At 39.4% G+C, this 22,113-nt stretch overlaps 1 protein-coding gene and 1 pseudogene across 3 annotated transcripts in view; one reads left to right on the plus strand and one right to left on the minus strand.

The window, feature by feature from the left end:
- Positions 1–22,113, plus strand: part of LCLAT1 (lysocardiolipin acyltransferase 1) — a 127,599-nt gene that overhangs the window by 68,205 nt on the left and 37,281 nt on the right. For both annotated transcript variants that reach the window (XM_080922981.1, XM_080922982.1), the window contains exon 5: positions 5,921–6,037. In XM_080922981.1, coding sequence (XP_080779107.1) covers positions 5,921–6,037 — 117 coding nt within the window. The remainder of the gene's footprint in view (positions 1–5,920; positions 6,038–22,113) is intronic.
- Positions 10,262–10,577, minus strand: LOC308421536 (alpha-ketoglutarate dehydrogenase component 4-like; annotated as a pseudogene). Its single transcript has one exon. The product of its transcript is annotated as an alpha-ketoglutarate dehydrogenase component 4-like (transcript).

Here is a 22,113-nt window from a genome sequence, read left to right on the forward strand (position 1 = left end):
GCCAATACCTGGGAAGCACAGGCAGCAGGATTGTCACAGGGTCTCTGTCAGCCTGAGCTCAGTGAGCTCCAAGCCCACCTAGGCTGGTGATTAAGGCTGTCTCAAAAACAGTTATTAAAGTAAACCAGTAAAAGCCACCGCCTCATGACCCAAGACTTCTAAGACAACCACAGAGGTCGTTATTTTTCATGTTTATAGTCCTAGAGCTTGGTATTTTAAGCCTTAGAATGTCCTGCAAATATCAGTCTCTATCTTTACATAAACTAAATTCCAAAACTATATTGAAGTAGTTTGTCTCTTCTGTCTGTTCTGTATATTCTCTTCTAAAGTATTGTTCATCCTGTAAACCCTTTACCTCTGAAGCTGGTCCATAGAAGAGAAGAATCTAAAAGTCACTCATTTAAATCTTTTAACCTTTCCACTGATACTCTAATCATTTCCCTACTACAGAAAAGCTTTGCCTCTTGAGAAAAACATCTATACTTGTGTTGGAGATGGGACACAGAAGAGCATATTTAGAACCTTTCTACCTCAGCAAATAAAAACGAGATTAATAAAAACACCATATAATCTGTCACATTTATTAAAGTAGTGTTTTTACAGGACAAACACAACATGGATAAATGTAGAACTTTTCTGGTTGATTATTGAATTAGAGGCAACTCTATAGAAAAAGGTCAAAGGGACCTTTTCTACAGTGAAATAAATCAGACCTTCAAAGAGCGATTCAGTCAGAGGGTGGTGTGGTATACTGTATGAGGGAGCACTGGCCTAAGTGGGCATAGACTGAAAGCCAAAATGGACAAGTTATATAGCAAAGAGGAATATGAACTTATCTTCTAAGACTGAACTAAGAAGGGTGACTCTTAACTTCACACTGTGGGCTGATAAACATATTGACAGTTTAGAAAAAGCATTATTTAATTTTAAAATGTTTTTAATTATTAGAGTTAAATTTGAATTTGGGTTTTTAAACTTGAATACAACATTTTATATTGTACTTTAAATTCTGAATCGAATTTGCTTGCATAATTTTAGATTAGTGTGTTTCATATACTATAATTGGTTATAACTTCTTGTTAAGGGAAGCAGTATATATTGGAAAATTAAAAAGCACAGAAGTATACATAGAGGTCGCTGTAATTCCACAGCCCATGAATGAACAGGATTTGAGTCTTTGATTCAGTCTGCTCAGCATTAGGTCACAGATTCTTATGTACATGTTTATATGCTTAGGAATATGTGTACATGCACACCAGTTCTTTATAGCCTAAAACCCAAGAACGAGTGTTTGGCCATTTTATTTTTTACTTATATTGTAATCTTTCATGTCATTTGACCTTTGAGATGACTGTGCAGTTCTATATTGTGTATTGAGGTCTCTAAAGAAAGATATATTTGAGGAGAGAGCAGAGTTTGATTTATGTGAATTTAATCACATTGTGGAGTAAGTGATCTGCCTTACTGCTCTTAAAAAGTACCTTTGCCAAAACCTAGAATAAGTGTTTTTACCATCCTAGTTTCATTTTCGTTGTTATGATAAACACCCTAACTGAAAGCAAGTTAGGGGAGAACAGGGTTTACACCAGCTTACAGTCCCAGATCACAGTTCATCCTGTGGAAGTCAAGGCAGGAGCTTGAAACAGCTAGTCAAATCCACAGTCATCAGGGGAAAGAAATGCGCCCTTGCTTGCTCTTAGCTAGCTTTCTTCCCAACTGAGGAAACAGAGCCACCCAAAGTGGGCAACAGTCTCCCCCAGACATGCCCACAGATCCAGATACTTCCTCATTAAGACTCTTTTCAGGTTGTGACAGGTTGACAGGTAAAGCCTGGTGCATGCAGCCTTGTCAGGTTGACATAAAATTAGCCATAACACTTGTTAGGGTGTAATTTTTAGTTCTATTTTCCTGTTTTGGAAAGGAAAGCTATGCCCAGATTTTAATAATAAAAATTACATAGAATTTGATACTCTTGCACATAAAGCTTCTTTATTTAATAAATATTTCAGTGTCTTGAAATTTCATATACAAGATTATTCCCTTCCATGAAGCTTATGTTATATGAAGAAAGAAATAATAAGCTAATAAGGATCTATACAGTTGTCATAAGAGTTTGTGTAGAAAAATAAAGCACAAGCCCCAAGAGGTATTGTGCGTGTGGCTGCTGTGTTACGTATGTGTCAGGAGGTGGCAGAGATAGATGACCTACAGACATCTGAATAATTAGCAACCTAACATTCCCTGGGAAAGTGAGTCTGAGGTGACTACTTACTCCCAGGATGGGGAGCAAGCCAGAGACTAGGAGAACACCATCCCATCTGGGACCACCGGCCCTGGGCAGAAGTGAGCCTGACAGACAGCCCTTGAAAGGAGCCCCCTCATGTGCTAGATGAGGAGCAAGCCTGAGATGATCACCAGACTGGCATCCTAGGGCCCAGAGAGGGAACCTGAGATGACTACCAGTCCAGTGCCTTCAGGCCTGGGATTATGGGTACAGGATCCCTGCCCAGCACCATAATACATGAGCAGGGTACAGCACTCCTGAGACCACTCCTCAGGCGACCCCAGACACTCAGAGATGGTGGGAACCGCTAAGAGGAGCGAGTATGTGGTGGTCAAAGAGAAACAAGTGAAGAGAGACAGAACTGGAGATGCGAGGGTAGTGGAGAGACAGACTGACATGAGTAGCTGGTGAAGCCAGCTGGGACCATGGTTGCATCCAGCCTGTACTTCCAATGGGAGCCACATCAGGCCTGTGGCCCTGCAACAGCAGGTGTCTGGTACCAAAGGCCAGGCAAATGTCCCTGGTCTGGGCTGCCAGCCAGGGACATATTGATGTCTGAGGGCTGTGCAGAATTGGCCCCACCCCTCGTTTGGACACTGTGGGAGAGCTGGCTTCTGAGGCAGAGCAGAAGAACTGACTCCACCCCCAGCCAGCTGCAGTATTTGAGAGCACCCAGCACATTCCTGACCCTGAGGATATGAGCATGGGAGAGCTGGCCTTTCGACTCATCTCCTGTGAGGTGGTGTGGATGAGGGGACCCTTTTTCCCCCATAGGAAACCTGGTCCTGAGGGTCACTAGAGCAGGAGAGCTGGCCCTACCCCTTACCTGGGCAGCACAGTAAAGCTGTGCTGGATGTGGGGATTGTAGGTGAGCTGACCATGAGGGCGTGAGAGCAGGGGGCTGGCCCTGCCTCCAGTGTACTGTATGGTAGTATGGATGAGGAGAGAGGCCCTCCTTCTCTCCCTTGTCTCTTGACACCTATTGTAGGTGAGATAGCTAGTCATGTCTTTAACTGCTACAACACATGGGAGAGCGGGCCCTGTGCCACCTGGGCAGCAGAGTAGAGTAGGGCTTGTGGCCGAGCCAGCCGTGAGGATGCAAGACCAGGAGAGCTGGTGGGCTGGCCAGCTTAGATACCTCTCAGGCCAAAATCTGGGGATTTAAATTAGCCTACCCAACATCTACCTCATCTATGCACTGCTGGAAAGTCTGAAAGGACAGCAGGATCTCCATGACACAGAGTGACATCAGATTATCTGACAGAAGTCCTGGTGAGGCCCCAGTATTGATAGTTTAGGAGAAGCCAGGGGCCTCAAACCAGACTAATGACTCATTGTAAGGAACATGTGCAAGAAGTGTGGACAAAGGGGAATACTGTGGGACCCTGTGACACAACTTCAGCTTCTACAATGAGACTTTTATCTGTTGGGGATCATGTTATAAGCATGGAAGGCAGGTACAAGGGGGAGGAGGTGATGAATGGGGTAACTGTGAAATTCATAAAGAACCGATAAAAAGTTAAAAAAATTTAAAGGGGAAGAGATAAAGTAGGATGGGAGACAAAGTGAAAGAAGGAAGCAGAGCGCTAGTCTATAAGGTGGTCAGGACAAGCCTGTTTATTAAGTTTCTGGTGAAGTAGGGATGGAATGCACAAGGTAGAAGACTTCTTCTGCAGCAGAAAGCGTGGGTAGTTGAATAGCAGCTGCACAAGCTGAGGTTGGAACATGTCCAGTTGGCTTTAGAAGATGAGAGTGGTCAGCAGTCCTGTGGGTTTGGGTGGAAGGAGTAGGAGGTCGCAGGGAATGAGCTGACAGGCTGTGGTTGGAAACTGGGTGCTAGTACAGTTACTAATAACGACAGCCTGGGCAGGGGTGGGTGTAATGAGGGACAGCGCATCACCACACCAATCTGTCCCATAGTGTGACTGTACATCTTAGTGTATATTTGTACCCAGATACAACAGAATTGAGGTGCACATGAAATTCTCCAGAGTCACTGACACCTGGGGCAACAATCTGATGAATAGTTGCATCTCTCTGGTATCTGGGACTCCTAATCCCCTTTAAGGTCTGTAGCTGGCTGTAACAGAAATGCTGTCACTAATCTGCCTGTGCCCAAGACATTCACAACAGATGCAGGATAGCTTACTGATTTCCATGTCTAGGGTCTTTCCTTTTATTGTTGGGGGAGCTGTGTGCATTTGACTTGGTGCCTCTGTTAGGAATGACAGGGTGCCTTCTGTAAGAGTATCTGCAGGATATTGTGTTGTGGGATGCATCTGTGGTTGCTGGAGGGCTGATCTTCAATTTACTCCTAGGAAAGTTGTTTTTATGTAGGTATTTTTCTTGTACTGGTCTGTAAATTTCCAAACAGAGCTGAGAATTACATGTCCTAACATTTGCTGTCATCAGAAGGTATTTCATGATCTCTACTAGTCAAGGCCAAATTTTTGAACACTTTATTTTCCAGTTGTATTTGCTGAGTAACGAGTTTGGTTCTTCTTGGAATTTGTAAAGTGACCTCATGAAATGGAAAAAGAAGTTATTGCCAACAATTGGAACATATACTTGTCTCTGTAACTATATTCAGCCAAACCATGTTCAGATGTTTGTACATGATGTGCTAATCATGTGCCTATCTTGTTGTGCAGTGGTTTCGGTTGGAAATATTAGCCACTCTGTGCTTGAGCAAGGCAGATATTTCATTTTGCTTTGAAAGCCTAAATTATTGGGTTAAAGAAAATGTTGATTTGATTGCCAGTTATTTCTTCTGGGTGTTTAAATCTTGTATTTTGTTAATTTTTAGTTTTATTAGTATTTTATATTACATTTAAACCTTTCTGGATTTTATGATTATTAGTGCTGCTGGGGATTGAACCTAAGGCCTTAGACAAGTGACCTGTTGAACATCTCATCTCCAATAAGGATGATCTTTAATGGACATTTTAGCTTAGTATTTGTTTGTTTTGTTGTATCTCAATTTTCATTTTATATCAGTTTGTAAAACGTCTTCTAAGTTATTTTAAGGTTTGGGGCATAGATTTAAAGAAACTTATTAGGACTTTATTCATAACATAAATTTACATCTCTATCTACCTGCCCACCCACCCTTCTACCTAACCACCTACCTACTTACCTATCTACATACAGATTCATATATTTGTAAGGGATTACCTCAGATACTTGCATTATGGGACTGGAGAAATGGCCTAGTGGTTAAAAGCCTAGCACTCACATGGCTGCTTACACCCATCTGTGACTCCAGTTACAGAGGATCTGATGCCCTCTTCTGGCCTCCTTAGACACAGCACACTCACACAGACATGCAAGCAAAGCACTCATACACACACTCAGAATGTTTGCCTCGTCTTTGTATACTGTGTAACAACAGAAAAGGGCCTTCTAGGCCCAGGGTCTCACAAAGTAGTGACTGGCCTGGAATTCACTGTGTACACTAAGCTGGTCTTGAACTCCTGTAGATATACATATCTTTGCCTCCTGAATTCTATGATTGAAGGAGTGCCCATCATCCTGGTCATAAGTGCTATTTTTATACAAGAAATTCTTAATGTTTTTTCCTTAGCTCACTATCTTCTTTTATCTTATGGCCTCTAACATTCTATTCTTTTTGTCTAGAAAATAACAAGGCTAGGAGTAATGATTTTGCTGAGAAGAATGGACTTCAGAAATATGAGTATGTTTTACACCCAAGAACCACCGGCTTTACTTTTGTGGTGGACCATCTAAGAGAAGGTAAGTACTTAACCTTAAAATGTGTGGTGTGGAATAAATGTGACACAAATTGTTGAGCTGTCTATGCAGATCTATATGTAGCAAGCCATATAAATCCAGTGACCTGTGACGAGTAGTCAGCTTCCTCTTCTAAATGCTACATGTCATAAAATTGCCTGTACCTAACATGAAAAGCCTTGAAACCTTATGTAAGATAAGGTCTTTCCCTAAATGGCATCACTGTTCTTTTAGAGTCTGATGTGCTTTAAGATGCAAAATATAATTTGCTTAAATGGAGCCTTTTATATCTAAGTACCCTGGTTTTGAAGAAATATTTGTTATCAGCCTAGAATCGCATCCTAAGACCAAACCTGCCTATGGTCAGTTTGGGTTATCTTTGAAATTCTGTGATTATAAGTAATGAGATGTGGACTATGGGGTTGAGTTTTGCTTTGCCAATGGATACTGTATGCCTCTGCTGTCAGATTGTAGAGCTTATAAAGGGTGGTGGTCATTGTCTTTGTGTCTGTGGAAAGTGGTGGAGAGGCATTCAGGTGGTGTGCCTTTGTTCTCGCTTTTGTCTCTCTAACTTAGACTTACTCTTTTCTGTCCACTGTGTGGTTTCCATTTTATGTATTTAGTAGTTTCTTTGAAGGTGTATGTAACACTGGGAAGCAAGCACATTGCTGTATTTCTTAGTTAATAGAAGATGACTGGGACATATTTTTTACTTATATGATTCTCCTAAGTACAGACAAGACAAAGGGGAGACTGTTTTATAGTTGATGAGGGTATATTTGTAAGGTTCTCTGTTCTGAAATCTAGAAAATATTTACTAGCAACCTGGTTGTTAACTTGAGACATGTGTATTGCCTAGTTGACACTCAGAACATAAGTCAGTAGCCACAAGTAGTAATTAATTGTTTCTTGCCAGAACATGTGACTGATTCCCTACCCCCAATGTATCATTAAAAAAGGAGAAAAGTTCAGATGATCTCATTAGCCTTGGTTGGAAAACCAGATGATAATCCTGTTTATTTCATTTAGAATTGTGGACTAGAAATCTATGTACTGTATTGAAAAGAAGAAACATGTTGATGATTGTTGAAATAATGATAGCCACTAACATTGAGTATTTACAAGTAGGAGGCATTGTGCTAAGTGTTGGTAATGTCTACGTTTACTTCCTCTTTCCAAGCCTCCAGAGCAGTTCTCATGTATCTCACAGAACAATGGCAGACAACAAAGGAAGAAAGCCATCAGTTAGTTGATGGATAGTGTGGGACTGAGTAGCATATGCTTCTTCATTTATAGTATGACTGCAGTTAGTCTGCAAATCACAATGACACATTAGTAACATGAGCGAGCTGGGTGCTTCTAAGAGAGGGTTGAAAAGAACGACGACAAAAGGGCACTAGAAGGATAATGGTCCCTGGCATGTGTGGGATGCCATGGGATGGCAGCAGGAGAGGCATGGACTGGGGATGCACCCTTGAGTGTTGAGGACAGATTCAGGCTCTTGGCAGCAGAAGGGGGTTGAGTCATCGCAGAGTGAGATCTGCACCAAAGGGCAGCAGTAAAGAGTGTCTTAGAGGCCACTGATCCAGACATTCTTTTAGGAAAGAAATGCAATACTCAAGAGGGAGGCCCAGCTCAGCTTTATGATCGTTAGGCCTTGAAGATCTATTTTTACTGTACACTGTGAAGAGAAAGCTTGCTGTTATAACAAATGACCGTTATAATTAATATTTCAGTACTGGCTCAATGAACCTTCAGAAGCCACACATTAAAATCAATCATCATAAAGCACTGTTTTCACAATTCTCACTTAGTGAGGCTACTGTCCATTGGTTAGTGAGTGCAGGCAGGCAAACTTGAGTTCAGAATATCAGGAGTTAAGGATAAAGCCAGGGCAAGCATTATTTAGCTAGTGGTGAGAGAGAACAAGGAAAAGAGCCTATGTCTGTCTTTAGAGTCAGAAGTATTGTCCTAGCATGCTTTTTAAAACATTATATATTACATTCAGAGGTACTTGTTATGGGTGATTCACCTGGGCTCCTAATCACAGAAACTTCCAGTATATGATCGTGTGTGTGTGTGTGTGTGTGTGTGTGTGTGTGTGTGTCTGTGTGTGTGTCAAGATGGGAATAACCCCATCTCAAAACTAGTTAACAACCTAGTTTTTTTCCTAGGGGAAAGAGATTTCTTTTTCTTTTTAATTATATGTTATAATAAGATGTATAATGTAATCTTCAACCTTGAAACCATTTTCCCCAAACACTATTCATCACAATGTCTGGTGATTTATAATTTTGTTATAGATGATGCAATTATAATAATTATTTTCAATAACATAATATTAGGAGGAGGCACAGGTGTGCATATTTAAAAGCACTGAAAATTATTGAACCAACTTCAAATTAGGCTGGACTACCCAGGGAAAGAGATAAAAACAGGAACCAATTTGAGATAGGACTATCTTCAAGAAGTTTATAGTCTTAATGGATAGAGATAAGAATGATACACATTGAAAAATGTCTATATTAACATGTGTTAAGTGCTAAGTTTTATGGCATACAGACAGTATGCAGAAAATTTGCTAAATTGTACAGAGTTCATTTAAGAGAGTCCTGTGGTACTGAAATACTTGCGTGTGACTCCTGTAAGAGGCTGAGTTTCTCTTGAGTACAGGAGACTGAGCTGGTTAGGCAGAAAGAACAAATATTCATGGATGAGAAGGTACAAGAAAGGGCCAGTGTGGCTCAAGCAGCCACCTTGCAAACATCAGCCTGTGAGAGTTGAAGACAGCTTGTAAAGTAATAGTACTTCAAAATGTGATACCTCAGGTAGCCATAACTTTAATCTATTTAATCAATTTATTTGATTGAGTCATCAAATAAATTGGCTCAATTATTATCTAGATTTGAAATCAGTATTTTTTAAAAAAAGATTCAAACCAGTCCAAATTTCTGTTTATATATAGTTTATAGGCATAAATTCTGCTTAGGAAGAAACGGAGGATATAGTCTTTCCATGAATCTGGGTGGCACTGAGTTAACCACTAAAGGTAATGTGGATCAGCACAAGTGAACAAAGCCCTTGAGTGTGTTCAGGAAAAAAGTATTGCCAACTAACAGTGGATTTTATGCACATGTGGTACCTATGGGTTTGTTGTATTGGAGCTGTTGCCCTCCTTTGCTATGACAGACTGTAAGCAACAGCAGCACGTTCACAGGCAGCAACATTGTGAAAGTCCTTTAGCTTCTTGAACTTGAGACTTGATTCGCACCTACCTGCTTACAGTTAATCTGTTTGTTGTAGTGGCTTTGTATAGGGAAGTATTCAAGCCTATAACATAGGTCAACACCCTGTGCAGCACACACACCATTTATTTTAGTCAGTGAGCCTCTCCTAGGATGGAATTTCAGCCAACTTCTCCATAGTGTGTGAAGGAGGGCAAGGAAGACAGGCAGGCGTACAGACAACTGAAATATTGGGGCATTCAAAACATGTACTCTGACCTTTAATGACACTTCTCAGATTGCTGGGAGCCATTTATAAATATGTCAAGACTTTTCCCTTACATTTAAAATGTGATTGTACAGTAGTACTTTGACATTTGCAAGAATATTTTCCAAAACCTGTGCTGCTTCCCCACATTTGCAGACACCTTCGTAGATTAACAGTTGGCTTTCTTTTGAGGTCATGCCATAAGGAGCAAATCCTGTGTGTTGATTTTGGTACATGAGCGCGACAACACTTAAGAGGAGGTCAGTGAGTGGGGTGAGCACACAACCCACTTCAGTGATGTGGGGATTTAACATTGTGAAATGAAAGAAAACAAAGAACCTGAGCTTTACATTGTGGACAGATTCTGCCTTTATCTTTTTTTTTAATGCTTCATAAATTATCTTTACCTCTAAACAAACACAAAAGAGGAAGTTTATTAGCTACTATGTGCTTTTAATAGCTCACCACTGGTAACACTTCATAATCAAGAGTAAGTTAACAGGCTAGCACTTAAAAATGTAGACTTAAAAATAAGTGTCCAGGTCAGCTCATGGGGAAGCTGACCAAGATACACAACGTAGGAGATACATGTGACCACCTGGAGTTTCTATACTTCATTCTGCTTACAGAATATTTATCAAGGTTGCTTAATATGTGACTTTTCATTTGACACTGTAGAAGTCCTTTATTGTAAAGCTAATCCTTCTGTCTGGTGACAAGCAGCAGCCACAGCGATCACTCTGGACCCCCATGCTGAATAAATTTCATTTCCTTTTGAGACATAGGTTTCCTCCTGCATTTTTGAGGTAATGATCTTATTATTTCTGCAGTGTCTGGTGGCCCCTGATGGATTAGTAGATCTGGGACATATTTTCTTTAGAATGCTGTGAATTTACAGAGGAGTGGGGGGGGGGGTGGGTGTTGCAGCAGATTCCAAAGCTTCTGAGGCACTGAGTTTAGGTTTGTCTCTTCTGTTAGGGAACTTTATTAATGGAGCATGTGGCTTCACTACCTGCTAGACCCTGGTGGCGGAAGCCATCTTGCTGCCCATTGTGACAAGTGCCCCTGCCTTTATCTTTTTAATGAAACAGTTTATGACAACCTTAGTGGAAAATGATGGAAGGTGTATATTTTATATGATACAGTCCTCTAACATTTAGCAAATGCCAATCGTGTTCCAGGCCTCGAGTTGTACATGTTTTTCCTTTCCTTCCTTGCTTATTCGGTAGAATCAACCATAGTACTTTATATAAAATAGCTACTTAGCACCAGACCCAGGCTTGCTGACTCAGTTTGGAGTTCTTCAGTTCATAGTCCCCAAACCACTGTTATATGTGCCTCCCAGTTCTCCCAGCCAAGCCATGTGTCATAACTATATAGACAGGCCGCCTTCAGCAGCTTTTCTAGGGTCACGTGGCTTAGCAGAAAGATTGTATTTTGAAGTTAGGTTAATTTCATGCTAAAGCTCATGCACTTACCAGTATAATAAGTTCAAAGATTTTTTTATTATAAATACTACAAAAATTGTTTCTTGTCACAACTTCCTTAGCCAGATATTTTACTCTCAGTTCCTTGAATATGTTATAAATTTTGTTTAAGTGTGTGTGTGCATGCTTACCTTAAAATTTAATACCAGCTATGTCTGGTACACTGTACACTAAGGTTCTTTTTGGAATTACTGCATTATTTACTCCAGGTACCTTGATTGTTACTGTGCATTTGCTTTGCATGTTTTCTAGAGCATAAGCAGTTGGAACTACGCCCCACATTATATTGGAAGTGCCCATTCTTCCAAGTTGGGGCTACATTTGTCCCTTGCTTTAGCAATTAAGCCATTAAGTCTCAGATAGGCATCATAACTTTATGTTTACAGTATAGGATCTCCTATTAAAAATAAAGTTATTTTTATTATAAAAAGCACATTTATTATTACAAGTAGGAAAATTAGTTCTAAATAAAGTCACCCATAGCCTTAAGCATTTGTCCCCGAGGGACAGTCTTGCTCTATGGCCCCTGCTTCCACGTATGCACATAGCAAACATTAGGGTCCAGTCGTGGATCTTGTTTTATAATGACTTTTAAAGTTACAGTATATAGTCTGTAACATGTTTCTCATTTGCTGGTATATGCACTCTGCTCTATCAGATTACTGTTGAACTAGATTCCAGTTCTGCTATCTTTACAATAATATCACATGATTAGCTTCCTGTAGTCAGTTTCCGTAGCTTAACTACCAATGTGTGTGAGTTTTCTCAAGGCTTTTTGAAAAACTCTATCTTTATTCAGTCTCCCTCCACTGAGAAAGTTTTGGGGTCCTCTCTTACAGTCACACCCGAATTCTACCCTGCTCTCTGTGCCCGGTTGGTGTTGGGCACTGTCGCTTCTCTCTTTCTCTGTTATGCCTGTCTCACCTGCTCTCATTTCTCCTTTGTAATCCACTCCAGACACTGCTGTCAGGCAGCCTTCAGTGAAGTACCACTCCAGGACTATCGTACATGTCTTTATTTGTTCAAAACATGTTTCTCAGACACCTAGTTTCTATAGAGTTTAGAAAACAATGTGTGCATTGTCTTAAGAAGTAATGCCCGTGGAGAGGCCAGTGGAGGGCATCAGATTCCCCTAGAACTGGAGTTACAAAGGGTTGTGAGCCACTGTGTGGGTGCTGCATATTGAACGCAGGTTCTTAGAAAGAGCAGCCAGTGTTCCAATGGGCAATAAAGGACATGGAAGAAGACAGCCATGTCTACTTGTTAAACTTCATTATTCTAAATGCCCCTTCATGCAGGGTGAGCCAGACCCTGACTTACCTGGCCATTTTACTCTGGTTACTTTTGTCCATATTAAACCCTACAGTTCTTGACTTTCATTTGTAATCTTATGTTCTTTTTCTAAGGACCTTCCCTGAGTTTGTTCCCAGTTTCTGCTCTTGTCTAGTAGAACACTGCTCTTTTTTTTTTTTTTTAACAAAAGGAAGTTTATTGGTCTTTAAATGGCTCAAATTGCAAATAAATGAACCGGGTAGCGGCATCAGCCCAAGACATGTGATGCGTCTGTCAGCTGGCTTCATAGCACCTAGTACCCAGGAGAGGGAGGACCTCAAAGCTAATTGTGATGTTAGTGGTTGGAACCCTGGTTCAACAAGACTGCAATGAGTGAGCGTAGCCATGCTGGGCCTGCTGGCTGGGGTTATACAGGGAACTCTAATTTTTCACATGGCCTAGTCTGTGAAAATATTAAATCAAACCCTTCGAGGACAAACACTTATGATAAGCTGAATGTAGTATCTAGACAGCAGAGTTCCTGAATGCCCGTCTCTGGTAACATCATATGCACACTTGTTTCCTGGAATGCCTGAGTGTCTCCTTGACCTTATGAAATCAGGACTGTGCAACATGGTAAACTGTTTAATCAAGTGTCTTAGCCCGACAGATGAAAAGAAAAATCTAATAGTGGTTTACTTCCCATTGAAATTATGTTCCTAACAGCATGCTTGAATTCTTGCAGTGGAAACATCACAGCCTGACATCTGGTCAGTATGTGCCATACATGTTTGACTGCTTCATGTTAGGAAATATTGATACAGTATTCATTATAAACATAAAGAGACTACAAAGACTTCCTAACACCCAAACTGTAACCTCAGGAGTACACATTTAGAACTGACAGGTGGCAAGCATATTTCCTCAAGTGTGCTAGTACAGACCACATTAGCTCTCCTGACAGACTTCCCTATGCTCTGCTCCCAGGAGATTAAACACTTAAATGTGCATTACTTGCAGAAAGCAATTACTGGGGACCAGCACTCTACACAAAAGGAGCATTCATTCAAACTTAATTGGTACTCATGCCCATAATCTAAACTCATTGTATAAATATATGCTGGTCCTTCATTTTTAACTACCTTATAGTTTATTTTTTTTAGACTTTATTTTAAAAAACAAAGATAAAAAAATTTTAAACATTTTTGCATAAATGTATACAAATACAACTGTGTCGGTGCTTGGCTTTTTTTTTTTTTTTCCTTTTTTTCTTTTTTACAATGAGCAAAAAGTACATGTAATACAGGGTGTAACCTGGAATTTGTCAATGTGTTCTTGGTGTGTAAGGATTGAGCATGACTTTTTTTTTTTTGTTTTCTTTTTTTCTTGGACTTCACACAGTCTGTGAGTTGTTTCTGGGGCAGTGCGAGCCTCTGGGGTTAGCATCCCACTATCAGTGACTGCATATTATGTCTGTTCTTTTGTGACTGGGTTATCTCACTCAGGATGATACTCTCTAGATGCAGCCATTTTCTTAAGAATTTGGTTAAGTCATTGTTTCTGGTGGCTGAGTAGTATTCCATTGTGTAAATGTACCACAATTTTTGTATCCATTCATCTACTGAAGGACATCTGGGTTCTTTCCAGCTTCTGGCTATTATAAATAGAGCTGTTATGAACATTGTGGTGCGTGTCTCTTTGTTGTATATTAAAGTATCTCTGGGGTATATGCCCAGAAGTGGAATAGCTGGGTCTTCAGGTAGTACTATGTCCAATTTTCTGAGGTATCGCCAGACTGATTTCCAGAGTGGTTGTATTAGTTTACAACCCAACCAACAGTGGAGAAGTGTTCCTCTTTCTCCGCAACCTCGCCAGCATCTGCTGTCATCTGAGTTTTGGATCTTGGCCAATCTAACTGGTATGAGGTGGAATCTCAGGGTTGTTTTGATTTGCATTTCCCTGATGGCTAAGGTTGTCGAGCACTTCCTTAGATGTTTCTCAACCATTCGATATTCCTCAATTGAGAACGTTTTGTTTAGCTTTGTGCCCCATTTTTTAATAGGGTTGTTTGATTCTCTGGTGTCTAGCTTTTTGAGTTCTTTGTATACCTTGGATATTAGGCCTCTATCTGATGTGGAGTTGGTAAAGATCTTTTCCCATTCTGTTGGCTGCCGTTTTGTTTTCTTGACAATGTCCTTAGCCTTACAGAAACTTTGCAATCTCATTAAGTCCCATTTGTTAATCTTTGACCTTAGAGCTTGAGCCATTGGTGTTTTGTTCAGAAAATTTTTTCCTGTGCCTATGTGTTCTAAGGTTTTCCCTACTTTCTCATCTAATAGTTTCAGTGTATCTGGTTTAATGTGGAGATCTTTGATCTACTTACACTTGAGCTTTGTACAAGGAGATAAGAAAGGGTCTATTTTCATTCTTTTGCATGCTGAGTGCCAGTTGTACCAGCACCATTTGTTGAATAGGCTGTCTTTTTTTCCATTGAATGTTTACTGCTCCTTTGTCAAAAATCAGGTGACCATATATATGAGGGCTCATTTCTGGATCTTCTATTCTATTCCATTGATCTATCTACATGCCTATTTCTGTACCAGTACCATGCAGTTTTCAGCACAATTGCCTTGTATGTAATATAGCTTGAGGTCAGGGATAGTGATTCCCAAAGATGTTTTCTTGTTGTTGAGGATGGATTTCGCTATTCTAGGTCTTTTGTTATTCATATGAAATTGCACATTCATTGAAGAGCTACTGTCATGCCTCCCAGGTCACCACCGCAAAGAGCTCTTTCTCACAAACCTAATGGTTGTACCACTACCACCATCATTCTGGAGCTTAACCCCCGCAGATACTCACGTGACAGGGTTTCCTGAGGTGAGGTAGAACAGATGACTACTATTTCAGACATTCCTGTGCTTGTTCACTTGTTTTTCTGCTGCTACAGAACAAAAGAATGTCCACTTATCATCTGTGTGCTTTTAGAAGAGAAATGTAGAAACATATTTCTCGTAACTGAACTTGAATTTGATTATAAAAACTTTATAGATATGTGTCTTTAAAAATCTTGATTGTTTATATTTATTACACTTGGTACTTAATTACACAAAGTTGTTTTCATTGTACATTGTACATGTATCAAACACATCTTCATTGTACATTGAAAATGTGGTTCCTAATGTGTCCAGTGTTAGAATTTCTATCAGCAAGTTTTAGTTCTGAGGGGTTCGACAGCTTTGTGTCACTCTGTAACATTAACCTCTAGTAGGAGAAAAAAATTTGTCTTTGATCAGATATTGTTTTTCACTTACCAGCCAGATATCAAAAATACCTATGCTAATGGAGGGAGGGCCTATTATACAGCCCACTGATTTATAGCACCAATGAAAGTCCTCAGAGTGGTTGTTACAGAGTTGCTATTGTTAGGGATGAGTGAACATTTTAGACTTGATGTATTTTACTCCTTTGAAACTCTCGTCTATCCTCACATACTAGTGTCCTCTTAGGACGTCTCTATTAAGGGTAGCACCCTGGAATTTGCTGATTACTGACGCTTATGAAATTTTTTTTTTCAATTCAGAATTGTGGAAGAAGAAACATCTGTAAGTAAAATTTGTAGTGCTGCTTTCCTTTGTGTGACGACTTGTTGGACCATGGAAGTCTTGTCATATGCACTGTCATATCCCTGTTCTCCCTCTGAAGGCAAGAGTGAGAAAAGAAAGCACAGTAGAGGGTGTGCTGGAACCTAGCATGTGTCAGCTACATAGAAACATAATAGAATTGTGTGTGTGTGTGTGTGTGTGTGTGTGTGTGTGTGTGTGTGTGTGTGTGTGTAACAAGTCTCTTGAGCTTCCTGTTTACATGAAAGTTTGTTCTCAGTAAAGGTCAGATTTTGGCCAGAAAATAATAAACTCTCTGAACTCTTCAATCAGAGAATTCATTTTAACAGGAGCCTTTTGGCTTTGTATATAATTTGATTGCTGTGTTTCTTTTTTGGGTTTGTCCAAAAAAGATTTATATTGTTTGCTGTTAATCTGGATATATGACATGTGTATCTCTCTCCTCCTCCTCCTCCTCCTCCTCCTCCTCTTCCTCCTCCTCCTCCTCCTCCTCCTCCTCCTCCTTCTCCTCCTCCCCCCTCCCCCTCCCCCTCCCCCCCAACTTAGCTCTTTTGGCTTTGCAGATTTTATTCATTCTTATTAAAATATTTTTTCTGTATTCTTTTTTTAGATCATATGCATTAAAAAATCCAAGATTTGCAGTATTATAAAGTAATACTAAAGCACTTTCAAGTCTTGATAGTATGTGTGTACATATAAGAAAACAACGCCAAATGTATAAATTGTTCACTGCATTCTGCTTAGGCTATCTTATGTATATTATACAATGTGATTGATAGCATTTCTATATTGCCATTCTAATATAGGAAAATCTTACAATAGCTTTACGTTTGCATGATTCCTTTTTGTCTTTGACCATGGACATTGTCTCTATTGCTCAGGGTGATTTCTTGTTGCAAGGACTGAAATATTTTTCTCTCACAAATATATAAAAAAAAATTGTAATTTCTTTTTATTCATTTGTCATATTTAAAATCTGTATTATATGGTTATAATACTTTTAAACAACTAGCCTTTGGGAGTATGACAGCACTACAAAATTTCTTAGCTTTAAAATCTGAAGTGTATCTTATCTGTAGATTAAATCCACTTTGATTGAAATGAGTTAGTCTCCCAAACTCAAGGTATCATTATTTTTTTTTAAACGACTTTATTTTGCAAAACAAAGATAAATGTAAAGATTTTAAACATTTTTTTGCTTAAAATTATACATTTTTGTCAGTACTGTTTTTTCAGACATTAAAATAAATTTTACATAAAACCATGTGAATATGTTTTTTAGTCAGTACTTGATTTTTATCAAGGGCTTGACAGTATGCATTGAAAACATACTAGTTGCAATAAGCGTAAAGTACATGCAAAACAAAACGCAACATGGAAATAGTCAAAGTCATCTTGTTTTGTGAATATATGTATATTTTTTGTTTTCTTTATTTCTTGGACTTCATACAGTCTGTGAGTTGTTTCTGGGGGAGTGCAAGCCTCTGGGGTTAGCATCCCACTATCAGTGACTGCATATTATGTCTGTTCTTTTGTGACTGGGTTATCTCACTCAGGATGATCTTCTCTAGATGCAGCCATTTTCTTAAGAATTTGGTTAAGTCATTGTTTCTGGTGGCTGAGTAGAATTCCATTGTGTATATGTACCACAATTTTTGTATCCATTCATCTACTGAAGGACATCTGGGTTCTTTCCAGCTTCTGGCTATTATAAATAGAGCCGCTATGAACATTGTGGTGGATATATCTTTGTTGTGTATTAATGTGTCTCTGGGGTATATGCCCAGAAGTGGAATAGCTGGGTCTTCAGGTAGTACTATATCCAATTTTCTGAGGTATCGCCAGACAGATTTCCAGAGTGGTTGTATTAGCTTGCAACCCCACCAACAGTGGAGAAGTGTTCCTCTTTCTCCGCAGCCTCGCCAGCATCTGCTGTCATCTGAGTTTTGGATCTTGGCCAATCTGACTGGTGTGAGGTGGAATCTTAGGGTTGTTTTGATTTGCATTTCCCTGATGGCTAAGGATGTCGAGCACTTCCTCAGATGTTTTTCGGCCATTCGGTGTTCCTCAACTGAAAATGATTTGTTTAACTCTGTACCCCATTTTTAAATAGGGTTATTTGATTCTCTGGTGTCTAGCTTTTTGAGTTCCTTGTACACCTTGGATATTAGGCCTCTATCTGATGTGGTGTTGGTAAAGATCTTTTCCCATTCTGTTGGTTGCCGTTTTGTTTTCTTGACAATGTCCTTAGCCTTACAGAAACTTTGCAATCTCATTAAGTCCCATTTGTTAATCTTTGACCTTAGAGCTTGAGCCATTGGTGTTTTGTTCAGGAAATTTTCTCCTGTGCCTATGTGTTCCTTTCTCATCTAATAGTTCCAGTGTATCTGGTTTAATGTGGAGATCTTTAATCCACTTACACTTGAGCTTTGTACAAGGAGATAAGAACGGGTCTATTTTCATTCTTTTGCATGTTGAGTGCCAGTTGGACCAGCACCATTTGTTGAATAGGCTGTCCTTTTTCCATTGAATGTTTACTGCTCCTTTGTCAAAAATCAGGTGACCATATACATGAGGGCTCATTTCTGGATCTTCTATTCTATTCCATTGATCCACTTGCCTATTTCTGTACCAGTACCATGCAGTTTTCAGCACAATTGCCTTGTAATATAGCTTGAGGTCAGGGATAGTGATTCCCACAGATGTTTTTTTGTTGTTGAGGATGGATTTCGCTATTCTAGGTCTTTTGTTATTCCATATGAAATTGCACATTGATCTTTCCAATTCCATGAAGAACTGGGTTGGAATTTTGATGGGGATTGCATTGAATCTGTAGATTTCTTTTGGTAGGATGGCCATTTTTAAGATGTTGATCTTTCCAATCCATGAGCATGGGAGATCTTTCCATTTTCTGAGATCCTCCTCAATTTCTTTCTTTAGAGGTTTGAAGTTCTTGTCATACAGGTCCTTCACTTCCTTAGTTAGAGTCACACCAAGGTATTTCATAGTTTTTGTAACGATTGTGAAGGGTACCTTTTCCCTAATTTCTTTCTCCACATGTTTGTCCTTTGAGTATAGGAAGGCTACTGATTTGTTTGAGTTAATTTTGTATCTGGCCACTTTGCTGAACTTGTTTATCAGCTGTAGGAGTTCTCTGGTGGAATTTTTGGGGTCACTCAAGTACACTATCATGTCATCGGCAAAGAGTGATGTTTTTATCTCTTTCTTTCCGATTTGTATCCCCTTGATCTCCTTTTGCTGTCTAATTGCTCCAGCCAGGACTTCCAGTACTATGTTGAATAGGTAGGGAGAGAGTGGGCAGTCTTGTCGAGTCCCTGATTTTAGTGGGATTGCTTCAAGTTTCTCGCCATTAAGTTTGATGTTGGCTGTTGGTTTGCTGTATATTGCTTTTATTATGTTTAAATATGGGCCTTGGATTCCTGTTCTTTCCAGGACTTTTAACATGAAGGGGTGTTGGATTTTGTCGAATGCTTTCTCAGCGTCTAGTGAGATGACCATGTGATTTTGGTCTTTAAGTTTGTTTATATGGTGGATTACATTGATGGATTTCCTTATGTTAAACCATCCCTGCATCCCAGGGATGAAGCCTACTTGGTCATGATGAATGATGGTTTTGATGTGTTCTTGGATTCGGTTTGCAAGGATTTTGTTGAGTATTTTTGCATCAATGTTCATAAGTGAGATTGGTCTGAAGTTCTCTTTCCTTGTAGGGTCTTTGTGTGGCTTAGGTACGAGGGTTATTCTAGCCTCAAATCAAGGTATCATTATTAATATGGGATTCCATGGAGCTACTTGACAAGAGCTTTTGAGTACAGAAGTTAAAAAAAAAAAAAAAAAAAACTCTCATTCATGCTCATTTATAACATGTCATCCCTGTTTCCTTAGAATTCTAAATGGTCTTTACCAGAAGATAAACTAAGTGAAATGTGGTCCCCTGCCAACATCAAATAATGAAGTATGTGCGCAAGGCTTGATGGGAAGGCGTGGCATTATCCAGGCTGAGGAAAACTGAGTTAGTTAGACATAAGCCTTAGCACTGACAATCCTCATTCAGGTTCTTCCTGCCTTCCTCATTGCATCAGGTCTGTGTGAACTTCTTCTGCATTTGTAGATTGTTTTTGGAGGTCATTACAAAAACAACCCAACCATGGCACACCACTGCACAGGGGTTTCTTAATATTCCTGTTGTGAGTTCCTGGAAATTACCCTAAATATGTAATTCATGTTTCTAAAAGGGATTTGACTTTTTTCAGAGTTATAAGATTTCATGTCTTCATAGAAGAGTGTCTTAAAGTTCGCAGTAAGCTTTTTAATGTTAAATTTAAGACTCCTCTCTTCTTCGTGAGCCTGTGCACATACACATATGTACACACATAAATTAACATACAATTCAAACAAATCTTTACAAGAAATTAAAAACCTTTCTTAACTATATGTAAAAAGCATCTTTATTCTGTTATTAGGGTTCTTTTTAAATTCAGGTATATTGTAGTGACTTTTATGTTATTTTTAACAGAGGGTCATTTGAATACTTGAGGGAGGAAAGTGGCATGATCTGAAGTAATTAGGAAGCACAGGGACTTTGGCTTTGCTTTAAAAGAGGAGTAGATAGAACATTCAGGGAAAGAGAAACATGTTATGGAGAGCTTGTCTGGATAGGCAATTTTGAAAATGTATATATGTAAATATTCTAAAAAATGTCTTTGTAAATATGTAGTTTTGTGTTTACTTTTAATGAATAATAGTATGCCTTCCCTTCAAGGCCTGTGTCTTGTATTTCGTGTCATAGGGTCAAAGATGCAGGTGACAGCATCAGCATAAAAATTTGTGATAAACACATTTAGAGAGTGTATGTTCTAACAATACAAAGTACTCTAGTATCATCAGTGTGTAAAGTACAGTGTATTATCCAGTGGTACAAATGCAAGGGCCTGAGTTCGGGTTCCCCAGCACCCACATAAAACACTGAGTACCATGGCACAAGCCTGTAATCAGCACCCTGGAAGCAAGGACAGAAGAATCTCTAGGCCTGTGTCCAGCCTGTCAATCATTAATGTATCCATTAATGAATGTGAAGACTCAGCAAGAGACCCTGTCTTTAAAAAAGTGAAGCTAAAACTGATAGAGAAAAACACAGGCCTTAACACTACACATGCTTATGTGCACTCAGTGCATGCACACATCTCAAGGCACAGGCATTCATAGAATTACTGAGTAGAGAAGAACCATTATTACAAGCAGAGTAAGAGATAAAATTAAGGAATTAGAAGTTAAGTTGGGTACTGATGGTTTGAATGAAAATGTGGGGGGGCATAGTTGTTCAATTAGAGATATTGTGTAAAGACTGACCTGGCCTGGCTGTGGCCCAGGTTTGATCTTTAATAAAAGTTTAACTTCCAGCAAAACAAAATTAAAGGAATATAAGTCCATGCCATTTGTAAAGATAGCTGCTGTGACTGAAGATCACAGGGCGGATGACTAGATTGTCCCCTTGTACTGCTCTAGGCATTTACTACTGGTTTTTGGCTTTATTTTCTTCATCATTATCCCAAAATAGTGCCTTGTTTTCAGATGTCTGCAGCAATTGTGTTCCATTTAAAGGAGACCCAGTAAAAGTAATTATACCTCATGATTGTTACATCTCCTTTGAGCCACAAGGGAGATATTTACAGAGCTGTGATGACGTATAGTAAGAGTACAGTATGATTCATCTTGATTCCAAAGATGCCAAACATTTATCTCTGTACAAAATGGATGGAGATTTTTTTTAAAAGCCTTGTCTTTTCTATAAATGGTTATATCTTGTATCTGTAAGCCTTGATTTGATCTGAATCAATCTTTTCAACAGTAATGAGTCTGATTGCAAGGCTGAGCACACGCAAATGATGGTTGTGCTTTCTGTGTGCTGTCTCTCAGGTAACTTGTTTCTAGAAGTCAGAAATACCCTGGGGCATAAAATTCTGAAGTATCCTTTTGGTACAATAGTCATATTTTTGGTAACTTTAGAGAATAAGTTGCATTGGACTAAAGTACCAGAAGCCAAGGCGGAGTGTAGTGATAAGTGGAGTTATATGTAAGGGAGCTGCTGATGAAGGAAAAGGGCTCAGGTAACCAGAAACAAAACCCCATTGAGGATGGCGTGGAGAGCATAGTGTTTTGTAAGCACATTTGCCACCGTGACTGA

The sequence above is a fragment of the Micromys minutus genome (assembly GCF_963924665.1).
Source record: "Micromys minutus genome assembly, chromosome: 1".
Taxonomy (NCBI): domain Eukaryota; kingdom Metazoa; phylum Chordata; class Mammalia; order Rodentia; family Muridae; genus Micromys; species Micromys minutus.